This window comes from Pseudorca crassidens, chromosome 16 (assembly GCF_039906515.1).
Source record: "Pseudorca crassidens isolate mPseCra1 chromosome 16, mPseCra1.hap1, whole genome shotgun sequence".
In the NCBI taxonomy this organism is placed as follows: domain Eukaryota; kingdom Metazoa; phylum Chordata; class Mammalia; order Artiodactyla; family Delphinidae; genus Pseudorca; species Pseudorca crassidens.
The window spans coordinates 2,975,001-2,992,500 of record NC_090311.1 but is presented as its reverse complement, the minus strand read 5'-3'; the positions used below and the strand labels follow the sequence as shown (position 1 = coordinate 2,992,500).

The 17,500-nt window shown below is 51.8% G+C and overlaps 1 protein-coding gene across 16 annotated transcripts in view; it reads right to left on the bottom strand.

Annotated features, from left to right (window-relative positions):
• The window catches only part of EBF3 (EBF transcription factor 3), a 117,817-nt gene that overhangs the window by 33,902 nt on the left and 66,415 nt on the right, over positions 1-17,500 (bottom strand). For 11 of the 16 annotated variants that reach the window (XM_067709043.1, XM_067709030.1, XM_067709029.1 and 8 more), the window contains exons 7-8: positions 6,087-6,168; positions 2,113-2,257 (exon numbers count right to left, since the gene is read on the bottom strand). In XM_067709043.1, the coding sequence (XP_067565144.1) occupies positions 2,113-2,257; positions 6,087-6,168 (227 nt within the window). The remainder of the gene's footprint in view (positions 1-2,112; positions 2,258-6,086; positions 6,169-17,500) is intronic. The other 5 variants (XM_067709042.1, XM_067709031.1, XM_067709039.1 and 2 more) reach the window with 1 other exon arrangement.

Genomic DNA, 17,500 nt, shown 5'->3' with positions numbered 1-17,500 from the left:
GAGCTCAAAGGACGCGATGGCAGACATCCACGCAGCAGCAGGGGGAATTAGTTTACTTGGAAACCATCAGCGAGTGTGTACACACTGCTGGTGAATACTAGATGATTGGATAATGAGGTGCCAGCCAGGAGAGGCTGCACAGAAGCCCAGATCGACGGTTTACAGGGGCACTTTCTCCTTAAAGAATGTGGGACCGAAGCAAAGCCAGCATCCACCCCTAAGACGTGAACTAACCAGGCAGAAGGAAGAAAAGGGGCTTTGGGGGTGACACATCCAGCCCCTAAAATGAACTTCCTAAGCGTCAGCCCTCTCGGTAAGTGGAGGAAGCATCTCTCTTCATCCCAGAGAGCACCCCGTCATATTCTGTAGGGCTCTTGAGAACTGGGCATTAATTACAGAGCAACAAACAAAAACCTTCCCACTGATGACTAATGCCTCCTTCTCAAAGACCTATATGTGCTAGCTCTCAGTCACCTATTTGCATCTTTTAATTATGAGTCATTTGGGGGGACTGGGTAAGATATTTCAATCTCTTGCAAGAAAGTGACTTGGTTTAAACGTTGATTAAAAAAATTGAAAAACAAACCTAAAATAATCTCGAGCGAGACTGCGTCTGCAAATAGCTTTTGATTAGTTGGGTTTTATCTCCAAGGCACCCACGAGTGGCCTTTATTTTTCTAAATGCTATATTTTCTGCTTACAGTCAAATGCTTTTTCATGCTACTTACAAAAATAAATACTTGTACTTTGCTCAGATCATAATAGCTCATTAGAGGAGGCTGATGTTGGACCCACTCTACAACCTAACACCACAGGGCTGCGGGGGCCTCGTGAACCTATCACGTTGCCAGCGCTGGCTCTCTGGGGAAGCGGGGCGCCGAGGACGGGGATCCAGCCTTCTTAATTGTGAACCTCATTAGTGATGGTTACTAAGCAAAACACACACCTACCTTCAGTGCATTGGAAGGAGATAAACAGTACGTCACAGATTCTAATGACCCTGGCACCCAGGGCGACCTTTAGTTATTATATTTTTGTTCTCTTACACCTTAGTCATTAATGTAGAAAAACAAATTCGTTTACTTTGTGGACCGCAGCAGACTCACAAATTGTCTTCCAGTTTTTACGTCTGAATCATATTTCATTCTGATGACCTGCACGGGCTTCATTCATTTTCCTGTGTACATGTCTGTCTGCCTCACGGGCGGCCCCTAAATCCAAGACCTCAGTCTAGAGGATGTGTCTTCTAACTGCTTAGTTTTATGGGTTCTCTTGCGCTGAAGAATTTAACCATGCTGTTTTGTTTGCAATTCACTTAAAAACAAAAAAACCTCACATTACTTTCCCAACAATTCGTATTGGTCAGAATCTCATGGTTTTCGTGAAATGTCTTAGAGAGGAAAGGACCTCATGTTGGAGGGGAGGTGACACGTGGCGGGACCCGCGCGTCCGCACGGAGCTGGTGACAGGGCGACTTGTGAAGGCCCAGGGTCTGTGTGTTGCTGAAGTTTGACTTACACGCCTGCCTGCCTGTCACCCTTATCGAAATTCTTCTCTTTTAACAAGCAGTCCATCACTTGAAAGCATTTGGTTAGCAACATTTTATGCCGTTTTTTCCCTCACCCCCTCCACCCATCCCCCACGTGTGAATACCCATGCGCGTGCACGCGCACACACACACACACACACACACACGTCCGCTCTCCATGGAGGGCCAGGAGGTCCTTGAAGTCCATGAGCTCAGGCTCACGGGACCAGGATGTGAGCGCCCACCAAAAGGTGCCCAAAGCATCTGGGGATGAGCCGGATGGGGGCTAGACAAGCCAAAATAAAACCAAATACGTTAAAACTGCAGGAAAAGCGCTCAGCAAAAGAAAGCTTAGACACAGACAAACCAATAAAGTGAGGGCCATGGCAGGTGAGGTGGGCGGGAAAGCTGAGACCGCCAGTGAGGGAGGGGAGAGGGACGCCGGGGCGGGGGCTGTCCCAGGGACGGGGGTCTGACCCGCGAGGGGGCCTGGCGGGAGCAACTGGGCGTGAATCAACAGAAAGGATGGCACAGAGAAAAGGAAGCATCGCAAATTAAAAAGAAGGCATGTAGCATGTGCCTACCATTTTCCAGATAAGAAGGGGCCGTACCTTCTGACGGGTCCAGGCGGCGGGCCCGCCGCCCGTGTTTGGAGTTGTTGTGCACAAACATGTTGTCAGACACGGCCAGCACGTGGCCGTCCACGTTGACCGTGGTCGACACGACAACCTGCAGAGACAAGCGCAGGTGAAACCGGAGTCGGAGGTGGAGGCGGGGCCCTGCCAGGTGTCAGGCCCCTTCAGGGGTGCCCGGCAAGCCAGCCCCCAAGGTCTCGAGCCGGGCACCCACTCCTGCTCCCGGATCCCCCTCGAGGCCACGTGCGCGCACAGCGTTTTTGGCTAATGGGGTGTGTGGGCAGTTTTGCTGTGACTCACGATTCCTTCTCTTCCAGACCCGCTGCGCTAATTACAGTTTAATCTCCTGTTATGCTAACAAGTGAATTCAATCCACAGAAATATTCTTCTCACCATTAGCTTCAGAGACACCCCTCCAGCCACTCACTTTAAAGCTATTTTGATTGATCTGTTCACATATTGATGAGATAGTTGATCTAATTAAAATGAGTTCACTGGAGACTGTCCTTCCTGGAAGAGTTGTGAGGGTTCAGAGTTGCCCCCCTCCCAAAAAAAGGCTTCATAAATCAGAAGCTCCTTCTGCTACCCACATCCTAGCATCAGATGATCCCTGGGTCAACGTCACAATTACGTCCAACATCTGGTAATGAACGTTTTTGCATCTGAAAAGGCCGAGCTGAATAGGAATAAAATGGTTTCAGTGCAGGGAAAGTGCCCTTTCTCAAGTTCATGGTGAAGGACGGCGAGGATGGCTAGCACCTGCTCTACCAAGGGAGTGTGATCCTGTGGGAGGGAAAGGCGCGGCCCTGAGGTCCAGGTTCGGGGTGCGGGTGGCCGGGGAAGAGATGGGGGCCGGGCTCCCCCACATGCTCAGTGCTTCGCAGAAGTAAAAAAGGAAGTCACACTGGCAGGGACGCCTTGAGGACCCCAGACGTCCTCCCAGGGGAGCTTGGAACAAGCACCCCAGAATTGGCACCCCCCACCTCACGGACCCAGGAACTAGGAAATTACACCGGCCTTGAGCATTTCCTTGGACAGAGGCAGGTCTGTATACTGCATTATTTCCAGAATAGTTGGGGTAGCACAGATGTGAGCGCAGGTTCAGTCTGGGTCTTACATCAGGACCTGGGGGCCGGAGCCTGGATTTGGGGTGGAGAGAGCCCGGTTCTTTGCCACGTTTGGGCAGTGGAGAGGGCTGGTACCACCTAGAGAACCACGACCCCACGGAGAAAAGCTGGGCAGGAGGGTGGGCACACGTCAAGGCATGCCACGTATGGTGAGTTCAAAGCCACAGCTACAGTGGACCTCCGTTAATGACGAGCCAGACCGATGCAAGATGCTAATAGCAGAGGAGAGTTGGGGGGAGGGGAGGCCAGGGGCTCATGGGAATTCTTCACTTTCTGTGAAATTTTTCTGTAAACCTAAATAAAACTGCTCTCAAAAAGAAAGTCTACTAGTTAAGAAAAAAATGATACATAAAAGTGATTGTAAATAAATACGATTTTTTAAAAAGCAAAGCTGCACACTTATATGTTAATACATCTGGGAGTAACTGATTTTTTATAAAAATCTCAGGCCCCACAAGAAGCCCGTGAAGCAGGACCGGTACCCACTGCACCCACAGTCCCGCAAAGGAAGGGGACACCTTCCCAGACGACTCTCTCTGGCTGTGGGCACTGCCAAGATCGTTAAAGTCTCCACAGCATCAGGCCCCTCTGGGCCTCAAAGTAATGTCAGTGCCACCACAGCATCCCCAGGTCCAGGCTCAGACGTCTCAGCATCATCTCTCTCAACTATCTCTGTTGCCCTAGCAGGGGTGGCTCTGACCCCACTCTGGGGCCACTACTCGCCTGGCAGCCTCTACGCAGGGGACGCAGGGCTGCCGGGGTCACAAAGGCACCCTCCTGGCAGCCTGTCCACCAGGCCCCGCCCTGGGTGCAGGGGGACCTCTACCGACACTTCCCCTGAATGGGGTGCAAAGACACAGGACTAACCCCGAGCTGCAGACTCGATTCTCTTTACGTTCCTAGACCGTGAAAAGTTAAAGAAACAAGAAAGGGTAAAAATCAAAATAAAAAGGGACACTGTCGGGCTTCCCTGGTGGCGCCGTGATTGAGAGTCCGCCTGCCGATGCAGGGGACATGGGTTCGTGCCCCGGTCCGGGAGGATCCCGCATGCCGCAGAGCGGCTGGGCCCGTGAGCCATGGCCGCTGGGCCTGCGCGTCCGGAGCCTGTGCTCCGCAACGGGAGAGGCCACAGCAGTGAGAGGCCCGCGTACCGCAAAAAAAAAAAAAGAAAGAAAAAAAAAGGGACACTGTCTTTGCTCCGTCGTCTCTATATAGGTCAGTCACCAAGGGAAAAGCATAGCTGAGCAGAGAAAGCAGACAAGCTGTGTTTGTTTCTCGGCCGGGCCAGCCCTGCGGTGCACCTACAGAAAGGTGCTGAGATCGTGGTGCCCGCTGGAAACGTCGTGTAAGCCCTGATCTAGTGTTAAGTCCAGTTAAACCTCCTGAGAGGCAGAGAGATTAGCTAAAGAGAGGGAGGAAGTCCTTCTAGTAACTGCGGGCTCCACCTGCGACTGACGCTGCCTCAGCCACTGGCGAGCCAGTGTGTGACCTCCACTCTGCTCGATGGACCAACGTGAAGCCTCGCACAAGAGGAGCGGAAGCCCGCCCCACTGTCTGCAAGAGACGCCGCCCCCAGGGTCAGGGCATGGCTGTCGGCGGGTCCACCGGCTCCACCGCTCTGACTGGTTGGTTGGATGTCAAGACAGATGTCACATTTCGCCTGAAGACTGAAGCATAACTTACATTTCTAAGAAAAAGCCTCGAGTGATTTGATGGTAAACTAGCCTAAATCCCACAGAAGAAGTATTTGGTAACATCCAGCCTAGCAGTGAGCTCCCAAATTCTTCTCTGGTGGGTACGGACCAGGAGCCACCTGGTTTTGGATCCCAGCCCAGATATTTTTACAATTAAAATCAGCAAAACAATCCATCATGTTTGCTGAGCACCCTTCACCCCGAAGTCACCTCCTAGTCGTTCACAAACAAAGGCAAGAAGACCATGACTGCCTCAGAATTCATCCCTGAGCCCAACTGGCTCTCCACGCCTCTCCTCAAGAGGAAATCCTCTGATCTGAGGATAACTAACCAGAGGACTAACGTTAGCCTGGGTTCAGGAATGCGGTCTAGCTCCGAGGTGTGGAATTAAGGAGGCGAGAACAGCCCAGCCTCAGGGGAGGGAAGCTGAGCTGGGGAGACATTCTGGAATTGGTAGAGGCCTGCGTGGAACAGGTGCAGCCCCCTCAGTCCTGAGTACACCCCATATATTACCTAGCGGTCCTCCCCTACCACAGATCAATCCATCCCTAAGGAAGAGCTTCAGCGTGGGCTCCAAAGTCTAACCAAGTGAACAAGCATGACGAGCAAGGTGCAACTGAGGAAACAGACGAAGTGAGACGCTAACCTTATGAGGACTCTACCTGCAAAACTCCTGAAACAGCCATTTTCAAACACACCCACCGGACTCACCATGATTGAATGTAAGACAGACTCCACCTTAACCCACAGCCCCGATCACTCTGATTTCGGGGTACCCCGCCGCCCAACACAGAGGGCCAGGGCGGTGTGCACTGCCCCAGGAGGCAGAGGCACACCCTGTCATCAGAGCAAAAGCGCAGGTCACGTTTCCAGAGCCAGCTTCACTTGGTCACGGGCCACGACTGGGCTCCACGACTCTGGCGGACTGGGGTGCCAGACCATTTCTAGAGCTTTCGATTTAAATGTTCCTTCAAATGAGCCCATCCTGGCTCATTTGCACCCAAAGCCCCTGAGAACTAAAGGTTGGTTTCCGAACAATTGCAACTTCAGGGAATTCAACGTTCACAGTGTTAAGTCCGGACCGCGGTCCAGAATCGTGTACCTGGAATCTTCGCATGTCCCGAGGGTTGCCTGCATTCTTCAAACAGTTCTGATTGCACTTGAGGAAAAACTTTAGAAAGAATCTATAAAAATACAAAAAATGGATATTCGTTAGGGTTATCAGACAAAAGACACAGACTTTTTTTGAAAGACACTCTCGCATGGGGAGCCGACCCCCATACCACCTGCTGGCTGCCCCGTAGGGGGCGATAGGGAGAGAGAGAGAACTCGGAGAGGCCAGGCAGGCACCTCTGGGTCCACTGGCCACTGTGGAAGATCTCCACACAAGGAAGCGGTGACTTACATTTGCCTGGACACTGGGGGTTTCCAAGCTTTATCATAACAACTGTGACTTAAATTGGCCATTTCTCACCTGGATCTTTGCACGACCATTAATCACTGGGGACCTGTCCACCCCAGAGAGGGCTGCCAGCTTCAGCAAATAAAAACACAGGATGCCTAGTTAAATTTGAATTTCAGATAAACAACGAAGAATTTTTTAGGCTAGGCCTGTCCCAAAGCATACCTATCCTAAAAAAAAAAAAATTATTTCTCCGAAATTCAAATTTAACTGGACGTGCTGAATTCTACCTGGCAACTCGAGCCCAGGGACCATCACTGCCTAGGTAAACACGATTTTAAAGATGGGCTTTTCAAGTTACAATAGGTATGACTCTTAAGAGAAGATCTGGGGTGCTGTTTCAAGGGCAGCGACGACTTCTATGAAGTCGTTGGTTTTAAGGGACCTACGTGTGGTTTTAAGGGACCGATCAAGGCCCCCCCCACCCCCCCACCATGAGGCAAGGAAACCGTCGCTTAGGGGGAAGGGACCAGGCGCTGCCCTGGTTGGAGGGGAGGCTAGTCGCAGAGCTGTTTCTGCTTCCCGCCAAGGCCTGGCCTTGTTCTGAAGCATGACGTTTCAGGGGTCCTGACAGAGCGTTGAGATGCTGTGACAGAAACATCATCACCTTGTCCTCCCCATTCCCGCGTGCTCTGTGACAAACATGGAAGCTCTGGCTCACAACAGGAACGCGTGGACCCCGGGAGGCCTGGCTGCACCGCCAGCCACGGGAGAACGGGGGGTCTCGGCCCCGCACCAGCTCGGCTCGTCTGGAGAAGGCCGCCCGCATCCTGGGGCCTCTGGGCTGACACCCTGTCCACGAGGCTATCAACAAACGTCTCCTCTATCTTCTTTCCAAGTATCCTCTGTCCTACTGGTTGATGACTCATTTTTTATGAAGTTTCACACGACTTCCCTGACTTCAAGCGGACAGTCAAGGTTCCTTGCAGCTGACTATCATATCAGAAAATATAAAGATCTGGGAGACTGAGATGCACGTCTCCAGCTGCATTCCCAACATGCCCTGGACGACTTTCCACCGGGGCAGAGGAAAAGCCGACGGATGGGAAGAAGAATAGTGGCCACTGAATTAAATTTCCTTACAGCCCGCACGGCCTCACTATTTTAGGCCAGAATTTACATCTTTTATTAACTCGCCTCACCTACACACTTAGCTCGCCGCGCCTCTGAACACCATCTGCCGTCAGCATACAGGAGGCTGCCCGGCCGTCCACCCACCAATTTCTAACAACCATGGTGCAATTAAGCTCCACGCACTCCGCAGCGAGGGAAATGAAGCGCACCTGCGGCCACCCTGCGCCCAACCGCGTGAGGGCCTAACAAGGTGAGGGCGGCACGAAGTTATCGTCCTGTCAGGCAATTAGGTTCTCACTTTGGGGGCAGCCACATGGCGCAATTACGCCTCACGTTACCACCCAGCTAATCTCCAGGCAGGCGCCGGCCGGAGCCGCTCATCTGCACGGAGCCGACGGGGGGAGCTTTCGTGCGCTCTGATTTCTGCCCCCGCCAGAGGAGGTTTCTTTCAATTCCGTGATGTCTTTTTAGCCAGCTCTCACCCTTTCACCTCCCGGAGAGCAGAGCGGGCACTGAGCCTGAACGGCCCTCGCCGGGCATGGTCACTGTAGGCGTGAGCGGCCTGGCCCCCGTGGGCCTTCACTACCGCCAGCTGCAGAAATGGGCAGAGTTGGGCGCTGGGCCCCCTCACCACCCCGAGCATCTCGGGGTCAACTCCGGAGCAGCGGGGTGTGTGTGCACGCACACACACACACACACACACACACGTTTTGGGTGCGTAGGCAACGGTAGGATTCTTTTCAAAGTTTCTCAAAAAGCGGCGCGAGGACTTAGAAAGACCTGCAGGTCTGGAGCGTACGGCCCTACAGAGCAGGATCCCTCCCGGGCACTCGGGCCCCAATTACACACACGAAATAAGGCCCAACGTGCGCAGGAACGGACGCAGGTTGGGCCCTTATGGAGGGAGAGGAGCCTTGCGCTTAGCGTTCACCCTCATTTCGGCTCCTCGAGGATCCAATCAGGCCTCCTCGAGGTGGGCGGCACGGTCCGGCCAGCGCGTGGCTCCCGACCCCGCGCACCGTCACATCCGGGGCGAGCGTGTGCCTCTGCTAGCGAGGGCTCGCGGGCCTTGGGACGTGCGGGTAGGGTGAGGAAGGAACGCGGACGCGGGAAGTCAAACGGTGGTTCTCATCCTTTACTCAATTACCCTTTAATTGGCTTTTTTTCTAAGAACTATCTGACAGGCACTTTACATATCTCACTTCTAGAGTCTGGTACACAGAGGATTTAATACTCTTGTTATGAAAGGAAAAATCTTTCCTATGTCAGAAAATCTTTGGCTTCAACACCAATAAACTCTTTATTACTGCTAACCATGGATTTGCTGCTCGATGGCAAAGAGGCGATAAAAACTCTAACCTGTCATTAGTACATTACGCTTAATTGTGTACAGTGTGCTCCCGGCTGCATCTGTTGGCCCATCATCAAAATGACCATTATGTACACTAATTCCCTGACCCTGTCTTTATTTCCCTAAAGAGTCATCATCTTTCACAGTAGGTACCAGAGTAAATCAAGCTTGAAATATGGGCTTTATTTACTTGTTTCTCCCAGGCAGGAGGGGAAGCAGCAGCTCAGGGCAAACGGCTACACATCCGTCGGAACTCCCCAGTAACGTTCCGCTCGGAAACGGCACACAAAATCCTGGAAAGTTCTCAGCAGCGATTAGAAGGGGGAAAGGTGTGATCTCATTACTCTGGAAGTCAGGTTTCCTCTTTTAGGGCGCGCGGGGATCAGCAGAGAAGCCACGTGGGTGATCTCCTTCGCTCTTAGGAGAGCTGGTAACAACAGGCTGCCTCTCCCGACTCTGGGGCATCCTGTGAAGATGAGCCCAGGGGCCCTCTATCTGGGAGGCAGGGGTGGGAGAGCTGCTGGGTCCAGACACTGAGAGCTTGAGCCTGAGCTGGAGACTCCAAGGCCGCCCTCCCTTCTGCAGGGACAGTTATGCTCAGCAGAAAGTTCAGTTTGGTCTCGGTGGCATTTGTGCCAGCACCCTCCCCAATAATGCCAGTGCCCCCCGAAGTGCTCAGCGGCAGGACACGGGCACCTTCAGCGGGCCTCGAACAGCAGGACTGACCGTGTTAGCTGGAGCCCACTCCGGGGGCTTATCACGCAATAAGGGGCGAGCCCTCACCTCAGTAACGGATTTCAAAGTCTGCTCCCCTTCTGTGTGTTTAAGCTATGAATTAGTTCATTTATATTTACTTTTATGAAGCTGATTAACCAGGGCTTCTCTATCTGATGAAAATCATTTTAATTGTAGTGTTAGGCTCCTGTGTAATATCCATTACATTATGAACTGTTTAAATTCTACATGGGTATTGTGTAAATTGGCCCTTTGTGGGCCAGCAGGCAATTAGGACCAAACACTCTCCTGTAAGCGGCTACAGAACTTTGTGGTGTTGTTCAGGACAATCAGAAACAAAGGAGGCTGTTTAATTGTAATTTAATGGAATATCAAGGAGTCCGTGGCATTAGACGCTGGCAACAGAGAGCAGGAGAGAAAAATTAACTGCAATTATGTTTGATTAAAGCTATCCTTCTCAATAATCAGCGGTCCTGACAGGCCATGGGGCTCTAGTGGGTTCCAGGATGGCGAAAGGTGCTGAGCAATATTAGGGCCAATAAAGGGGGTATTAGCATCGCTAATTACAGCCCTGCAAAACCTGTAAAGGGGGCCTCTGTGTATTGTAATGTGTGAAGTAATTGGCCAAGGCCGTTATCAATTACATAAGGAATGAATTTGGTTTGTCAGAGAAAAGCTGATGAGATGCATCTCCTCTGACACCGGCCCCTTCCCTCCTGTTTCCAGTAGCTAAGAACTTGCCCACTCTTACCCAAAGGTGCAACTTACCAATGGCCAAATCACTGATAAAATTATCTTGCCAGCAAGCGTTAGGTAATTAATACCACTCATCCTCGCCGCCTTCCCTGCCACTGCCGTTCCTCACCTAGCCGAAGCCACTAATCATGTCATAATGATTTCTTTCCCTCTGGTCAAAGGAGAAATGGATTGTCTCCTTAGAAATGCAGTGGGCTTGGCGTGCGCACCCTGGTGATTGAGGAGAAAAAGGAAACTTGGAGCTGTCACAACGGCTGTCCTTTGCATGTGGCTATCACATGTCTGCAACTACCTATTCGCACGCAGCATCTCAGGAAACACTATATGCAGAGATGTAAAAAAACTTTTTTAACCGTCGAGTTTTAGACTGTCTCAGGGCCTGGTCTTGCGGGTGCTTGGAAACAGGAGTGACCGCAAGCTTCAGGGCCATGAGGCTGCAAGTCGGGATACCCAGGTGGGCCCCCTGAGCACGGGTGACGGGCACACCCAGGACAGAGCTCCGGCTTCCAGCAGCCCCTCCCGCATGTGAGCCCAGCCTCAGTCCGAGCGGCCACGGCCTCCTCTCCTGGCCCTCGATCACAAGTGACGTGGGAAACCTGAGTCCAGGGTCGAAAAGTATTGGTATCTGGGGCAGGGCTGGAGGTCCCGATTTTCCACCTTAAGGCTGAGCTCTTAACAAGCAGCAAACTAATGCCACTGGATAGGCCTCCACGTCACCCGTCAAAACTCCCAGAGCATTTGTGTGTAAATCACGGCGCTGACAGCTTCCGGGGTTCCGGGAGGGCAGGGACCCCATTCCCGATCGAGCCCCCACGTCTTTAGTGACCGCATCCAGGACGCAAATCCAGAAGGCTCTTTTCATACCTAATAACCTCGACAAGGAAGAGTGAGTAGAGAGAAGCGGCCAGAAGACGCAGCTGGGAAAGTCGCCACCCTCTGGTGGCCGCCAGGGGCTGCGGGGCTGGGGAAGTGCCTGATGGGCACGGGGTCTCCTTTTGGGGGGTGACAGAAATGTTCGGAAGGAGACGGTGGTGGCTGCACAGCCCCGCGACCGGGCTGAACACCGCTGAGCCGTTCCCCTTTTGAAAGCGGGTAACTTCGTGTGCCGCCCACCTCGCTTCCATTCGCCACCACAGCGAGGAGGTCCCCGTCCAAAGGGACGAGAAGCCCCACAGGGCAGCGGCCCCTCTCGGGGTGTCGGTCGCTGGGGCCGCTACTGCCCTCTTGAAGGGAAATAGCGAAAGAGTCAAATTAAAAGATAGAGCCTTTAAGAGACTTTTCCCTGACTGATAAGGAAGTGACCGGTGGTGGAGTGCTTGCCTCCAAGTCCCGGCTAATTACTGGGAAGTCCCTGAAAGCAGTGGCCGCAGCTGTGGTGTGCGCCGGGCCATCAGTCGCTGCGGTATTGATTACTGAGCAATCCTAGCCGATCGGCTTCTGGGGCTCAGAGACAATGTGCTTCCTTCAGAAAACCTGTAATGAGCAGTTCCTATACACGAGTACACTCTGCTGACATCAGATCTGTGCACTGAGATAGTACACAGGTCAATACGTATCGGATTTCCAAACTGCGAGGGTCTTAATGTCAGGCCTCTCTTTTTCTCCCACTCCTGCCATTAGCTATGACTGGGCTCACGTCCTGTAATGCCATACGGGAGGGAAAATCTGCTCCATTAGTCTGATTTATTCTTCAAATATGCCATGACAAATTGCTTTAACACCAGACTTATTAAATTCTTGTGCATTTCAAGTTATGGGTCGCATATACTTGTAGTGCCTGCATGACGTCATCAGGAAGGGGCCGGGGGGGGGGACGGGGCTGAATTTTACAGCTGGGCCCAGATGGCCTTTGTGAGGGGCCTCCCTCCCGGGCAAGAGGGCTGGGGCTGCCCGGCTCCCCACTGCGGGTTCCTGGTCCCCGTGGGCGCCGTCCCCCGGCACGCATGATATCCTGCATGTAAATGCAGATGGAGGAGGATTTGAAGATATCCACGGCTTGACTCGCGGTTCAACAATTACTGGCCTTTGTCTGGAGGTTCCTGCTCTACTGTAGCAGAGGCTGTCTCTAGTGGACCCGGGCTATTTTACTTTCCCTCGCTGTAGTAACCACACCGCATTAACAATATTTGTACTACAATCGCCAAGGGACCCACTTCCCAGATTCTATCACTTCTTTATCTCCTGACAAATACCTCACTATCGAACATTATTAGGTTTAGAAAATTAACCCTTCGAGGTCCACAGCCACACCAGGCCCCACCGTCCCTCCAAAGAGCCTTATCGCTAAATTTCTGCTATAATGGTTTTTCGTTTCATCACAATTTCAGCAGCGGCTGTCAAGAGGCACTTGCAGATACCGTGATCTTGTACTTGTGCAATGATTCTCATTAAAATGATGCCAAGGAGATCTGATGGGATTTAATAGCTTTGCCGGCCAGTTCCATCTCCACGCCCATGACAGATCCTGCCGAGCCCTCCTTCTGGAGAAACGGGTACGACTCGCATTAAACTTTTCTGGGTGGCTTTAATGTGTTCAGATAAGTAAAACCCAGGTAGACGTTCTCGAAGCAAATGCGTGCCCAAGCTCTGCGCTCTTCCGTTACCCCCCCGGCTTGCTGTCAGGATTCTAGTTAGTATTTTCTGTAACTGGTCCTGATAGCTCATGATAGTTTTGATAAGGTTATCTGTTTAAAAGAAGTCAACCGCACAACACAAAAGAAATGTGAAGTGCGCTATATTTACACCAGGGTTCTTGTTTCAAGTGCCTATCTTTCTTTTCTCCCCCTTTACCTATTTCTCTATTTCTAATGGGCGATGCGGCATTGACATTATTTCCCCAGCAGATCATTCGCCCTGTCAATCAGTCTGTATTTTGTCTTTGGCTGCGGGCTCATTAAAACAGCTTCCTCACTCCCTCTGGACACTGCTCTCTATTTGCCAGCTCTGATCACGAAGCTCCTTATTTAAGAAAAATGCCAGCATCACTTGTCTCACATCAGATGCACCCCCTGACTTGTTGCCAGCTCCAGGGGAGACTTTTACAGAGACTTCGTGTGCAGAGATTAAGTGCCTATGCTTATCCGAACTTAGGGTTTCAAACCTCTCCCACCGAACGGGCGTGCGTTCGGAGGGATCTGAAGATAAGGGGATCACCCTTCTTGCCACTCTGATTTCTGTCGGCAGCAGAGAGCATCCTCAAAACAAACACGAGGTTTTTTTGTTTGGGGTTTATTTCCCCCCCCCAATCTCCAAGTGGGAGAGACCTTGTTCGTGTTTTCCTATTCAGACACACGTTTTCCTCGTCCATGCCAGCTTGCTTAATTAAGAACCATCATCTTCGTGGGCTGAATTATTAATAAAAAAAAAAAATCACATTTTAAATCAGGCCTGTGTGTGCACACAGGACACCAGTGTCGAACCTGCCTACGCCGGCCTCTCTAGCCTTTTAGGTCCTGATTAAAAACTTATTAAAACATTATAAATGATTAATGGGAGCCCAGCTCTCAGTGGCAATTATTAGTTTTAATGCAGGTAATGCAGCTTAATGAGGGGCACATGTGTGCAAAGCTTTACCTTCATTACTCCTGCGTGTCAACAAATACAAGAGAAATGTGTGTCCGGGTCATCCATTACTTGAAACAGCACCGAGCCTTCCCTCTTCCCCTCCCTTTGTTGATGAGCCAGGAGCCGTAAATTAAGCCCTTTCTGTGGCTCGGGGAAGAACCAAGGTGTTCAGATCACGGTCCCGCCTGCCCAGCTCCCCACGCCTCCGCACAGCCCTGTGTGTGAATATTATTGCACAGATTCTCTTTCCTGGAGCCCTTCGTCACGTGGGAATTTTGCACGGGAATTGCTGCAGGTTGTCATTGTCTCGGCTTGGAAACGAGCTCCTGACACCCAGAGCCGATTGGGCGTCTTTGCTCCAGTTTGGAAACGTTCGTGGAGGAGTTTCACTCCATCCTGCCAGCGCCGCATTCGTGATACGTGGTTTCCCTAAATATCTGGACGTGGTGCGTTCTAAGTGCCCGTGTCCTGGTGTGCAGGGATCGCGCACACCCGTGTCCCCCCCTGGCCAGAAAGGCGCTCTCAGGCTGCACCGCAGAAACACAAGGAAATACCCGTTGGCGGGCGCCCGGCTGCAAGGCAGAGATGTCGGGGCGAGCCCGGGCTGGGGAAGAGGCTGGATGCTGAAGAGACGCACGTACGATGCTGAGAGTGGGGAGCCCGCATCGCTTCGCCCGCCCCACCTGGGACCCTCAGGCCGGGCCAGCGTGCAGCCCACAGCCGGGAGCGGGCGGCTCGGCCCAAGTTCCCAGTCACCTTTTATTTTCTGTTTTTGTGACAAGCAGTCAGACCCGGGCTGATCTCCGCTATCTGTTTGAAGAGTATTCAGGACTATTTGCATCACTTTATCGCTAATGTATAATATATGGCTTTAAAGTGGGCCCAAGCACTGTCTTGTTACCGAGCATGAGAAAAGTAAGGGCAATAAAGATACATCAGCCGTCTCGAGCACAGCGGCTATCATGCGAGCGAGAAAGGTTGCTGCTTCGAGTTAAGAGGCAACCTCTCTGCCTGCCTAAGACAATGGAAGAGCAAAGAAAATGTCAAATCAAGAAAAGCTGGATTTAGAGATGAGGCGGCCCAGAGTGACGCCGGTGCCATGTTTTGTGAAACTATGATGCTGTTGGCAGCAAAGACCCGTGTTTCTGATTCATCTAGGGCCGCATGGCAAAGCCTTGTCAGCCTGTGCAAGGCATAAATAATTCAGGGTGAGAGACGGCAATTACAGGGCCCTGCACAAGCAAAATGAATATTTTATGAGGACTAAAACTGCTCTGGAATGAATCACACACACGGCGTCGCACACACATGGCAAGGGGCTCACACATGGCAGCCCCAAGAACAGAGAAGCGTGGCCCTCATCTCCTTCCAGGCTGTGGACTGGAAACCCAGCGGATGGTAATCAGCGAACACAAAAAAGCCTCCCCCCCACCCCCACCCCTCGCCTGGCCGGGGCTGCCGGCTCCCACGCTCCCGAGAGATGCTCGGCCCCTAAAACGCCCGGCAGGGAGGCCGGAGACCCTTGACTGATACAGCCCACGAGTCTGATGTTAAGTGCATAGTTCTGAACTAGCATGGTGGGCTTGCTTATTGTTTCAGTTGTTCAAACTATTGCTAGGCGTCAGCTGGGAACCTTCCATTGGTGAGCAGGTGATCTGGATGCCGGTCCAAGGGGAAAAAGCAGCTCTGTTGTCCTGGATGAAACTGAAGAGAGCTGAGGTAGGCGGGGCCGCGTGAGCCCGGTGAGCGTTGCCCTCACCGCCCCAACTCCCCGCCTGAGTTTTCATTTCCTTCCCAGGTGAAGCACGTTCTGCGCTCTGCCTCTGTCTTCTGGACCTGAATCCTACAGGGTCCAGGTCACCGAACAGGAGGGCCGGGACCACGGCTTTTTATGTCCAAACTCGCACGCAAAAGTTGCTTTCCCCGCTTTGAAAAGCGGTACCCTGCTAATGGGGGTAGGATTATGGCAAAAGAGATCTTAAAAGGCTGAAAGGATGGTTTCATCTGTTACATTTCCTCCAAAAAATGCTCCTGAACTGCTAGGAACAAATAACAACATTGTTCACAAGGCCGAGGAGGCCAGTTCCACTGGTGAATGGCCATTGTGTTTGTCCAGCTACTGATACCTGGGCTTTTGTGGAGGAAAGAAGGCCGGGGGCTGTGACATCAACAGAGCACAAGTGTCCCTCTGTGCAGACACCCCGAGAGGGTCCTCACTGTGGTGGAAACCAAACACCAGATCCCTCAGAGAAGGACTTTCTTTAAATCCAACTCCAATGCATTGTTTATGAAAACAAGGCTGGTAGGTATATTAATAATTTGATAAATAGGGATTTGCCCTTAATTATTCATGAAGAACATCTGGCAACAGTAAAATTATATTCACAGAACAGGTTTATAAACCAGCTAATTATAAATTAAGTATGCAAGAAAAAATTGCTAACCTTGAAATTAAAATATTTTATGACTCTGCAATTACAAAAAAAAAAAGGTAGAGAATGATCAAAACCCCAGTGTGAGCAGAGTACACAGGACCCTACAGACGGCACAGTGTGGGCTGGGGGAGTGACAGCAGAAAACATGGGCCAGGAAAAGTGGCTCCACCTCCCCCTGAAGCCCTAGGAGTGGAGGTGGCCTCCAGGCAGCACCACTCTGCTTGTTCTGCTCAACTGCAACTCTCCAAGAGGCTAAGCTGACAGAACCAGCATCCATCCTGACGAGGCAGCTTAGCATCCTCAGGAAGGCCCTGCCCGCTCTCTGCAAAGGACACGGTGTGTCCCCTCTGCCTGCTGTCCAGCCCGGGCACGCGGACAGGCCAGCGTGTTCCCATCACTGTGCTCGGGACCCCCAAGGAAGCCCCCGAACGCCCCTCTGACCCCCCACTTCACTACCCTCCTACTGGGGCGGGCTCCACACTGAGCTGGGGGTCCAGAGGGACAATATTGGTGCTGATGTCAGAGAGGCCCGCAGTACCGCCGGTCCCCACTAGAGGGCTTCTCATGGCGGCGTCAGTGGGGAGCAGGCAGATGCCCCGGTGCTGCCGGGATGCAAACAAACTTGGGACCAACCTTCCTCTGAGCTGGGTCATCCCAGCTCACTCTCTGACTCTTCCAGAGGACTTCATGGTCAGAGGGCTCTGTCCACACCCACCCACGGCCTCTGCAGCGCAGCACCCCCCACCCCCGGAGCTAAACGCCAGAAGCACACCCCTGGTGAGTTTCACAAACATTTCCCTTTCCTCATCTGGTAAGAAAAGATACAGCAAAGCTCGCTGGTGGGATGAATTGGGAGATTGGGATTGACAATATATACACTAATATATATAAAATAGATAACCAATAAGAACGTGCTGTAGAAAAAAAATTCTAAAAAAAAAAAGACACAGCAAAGCTTTCCTTCACCTTTTCACGACTAGATATCCTCACCCTTAATTTGAGCAGATGTCAAAAGAATTAAGGAAAGTGACAGGATGAATTAATTGAATTAATTTCTTTTTTAAAAGAAAGAAGCAAAAAGTCAGACATATTCCTTAACTTCTCTCCCCCTGGCTTTGCCCCATGTGCTGAAAAGGCAG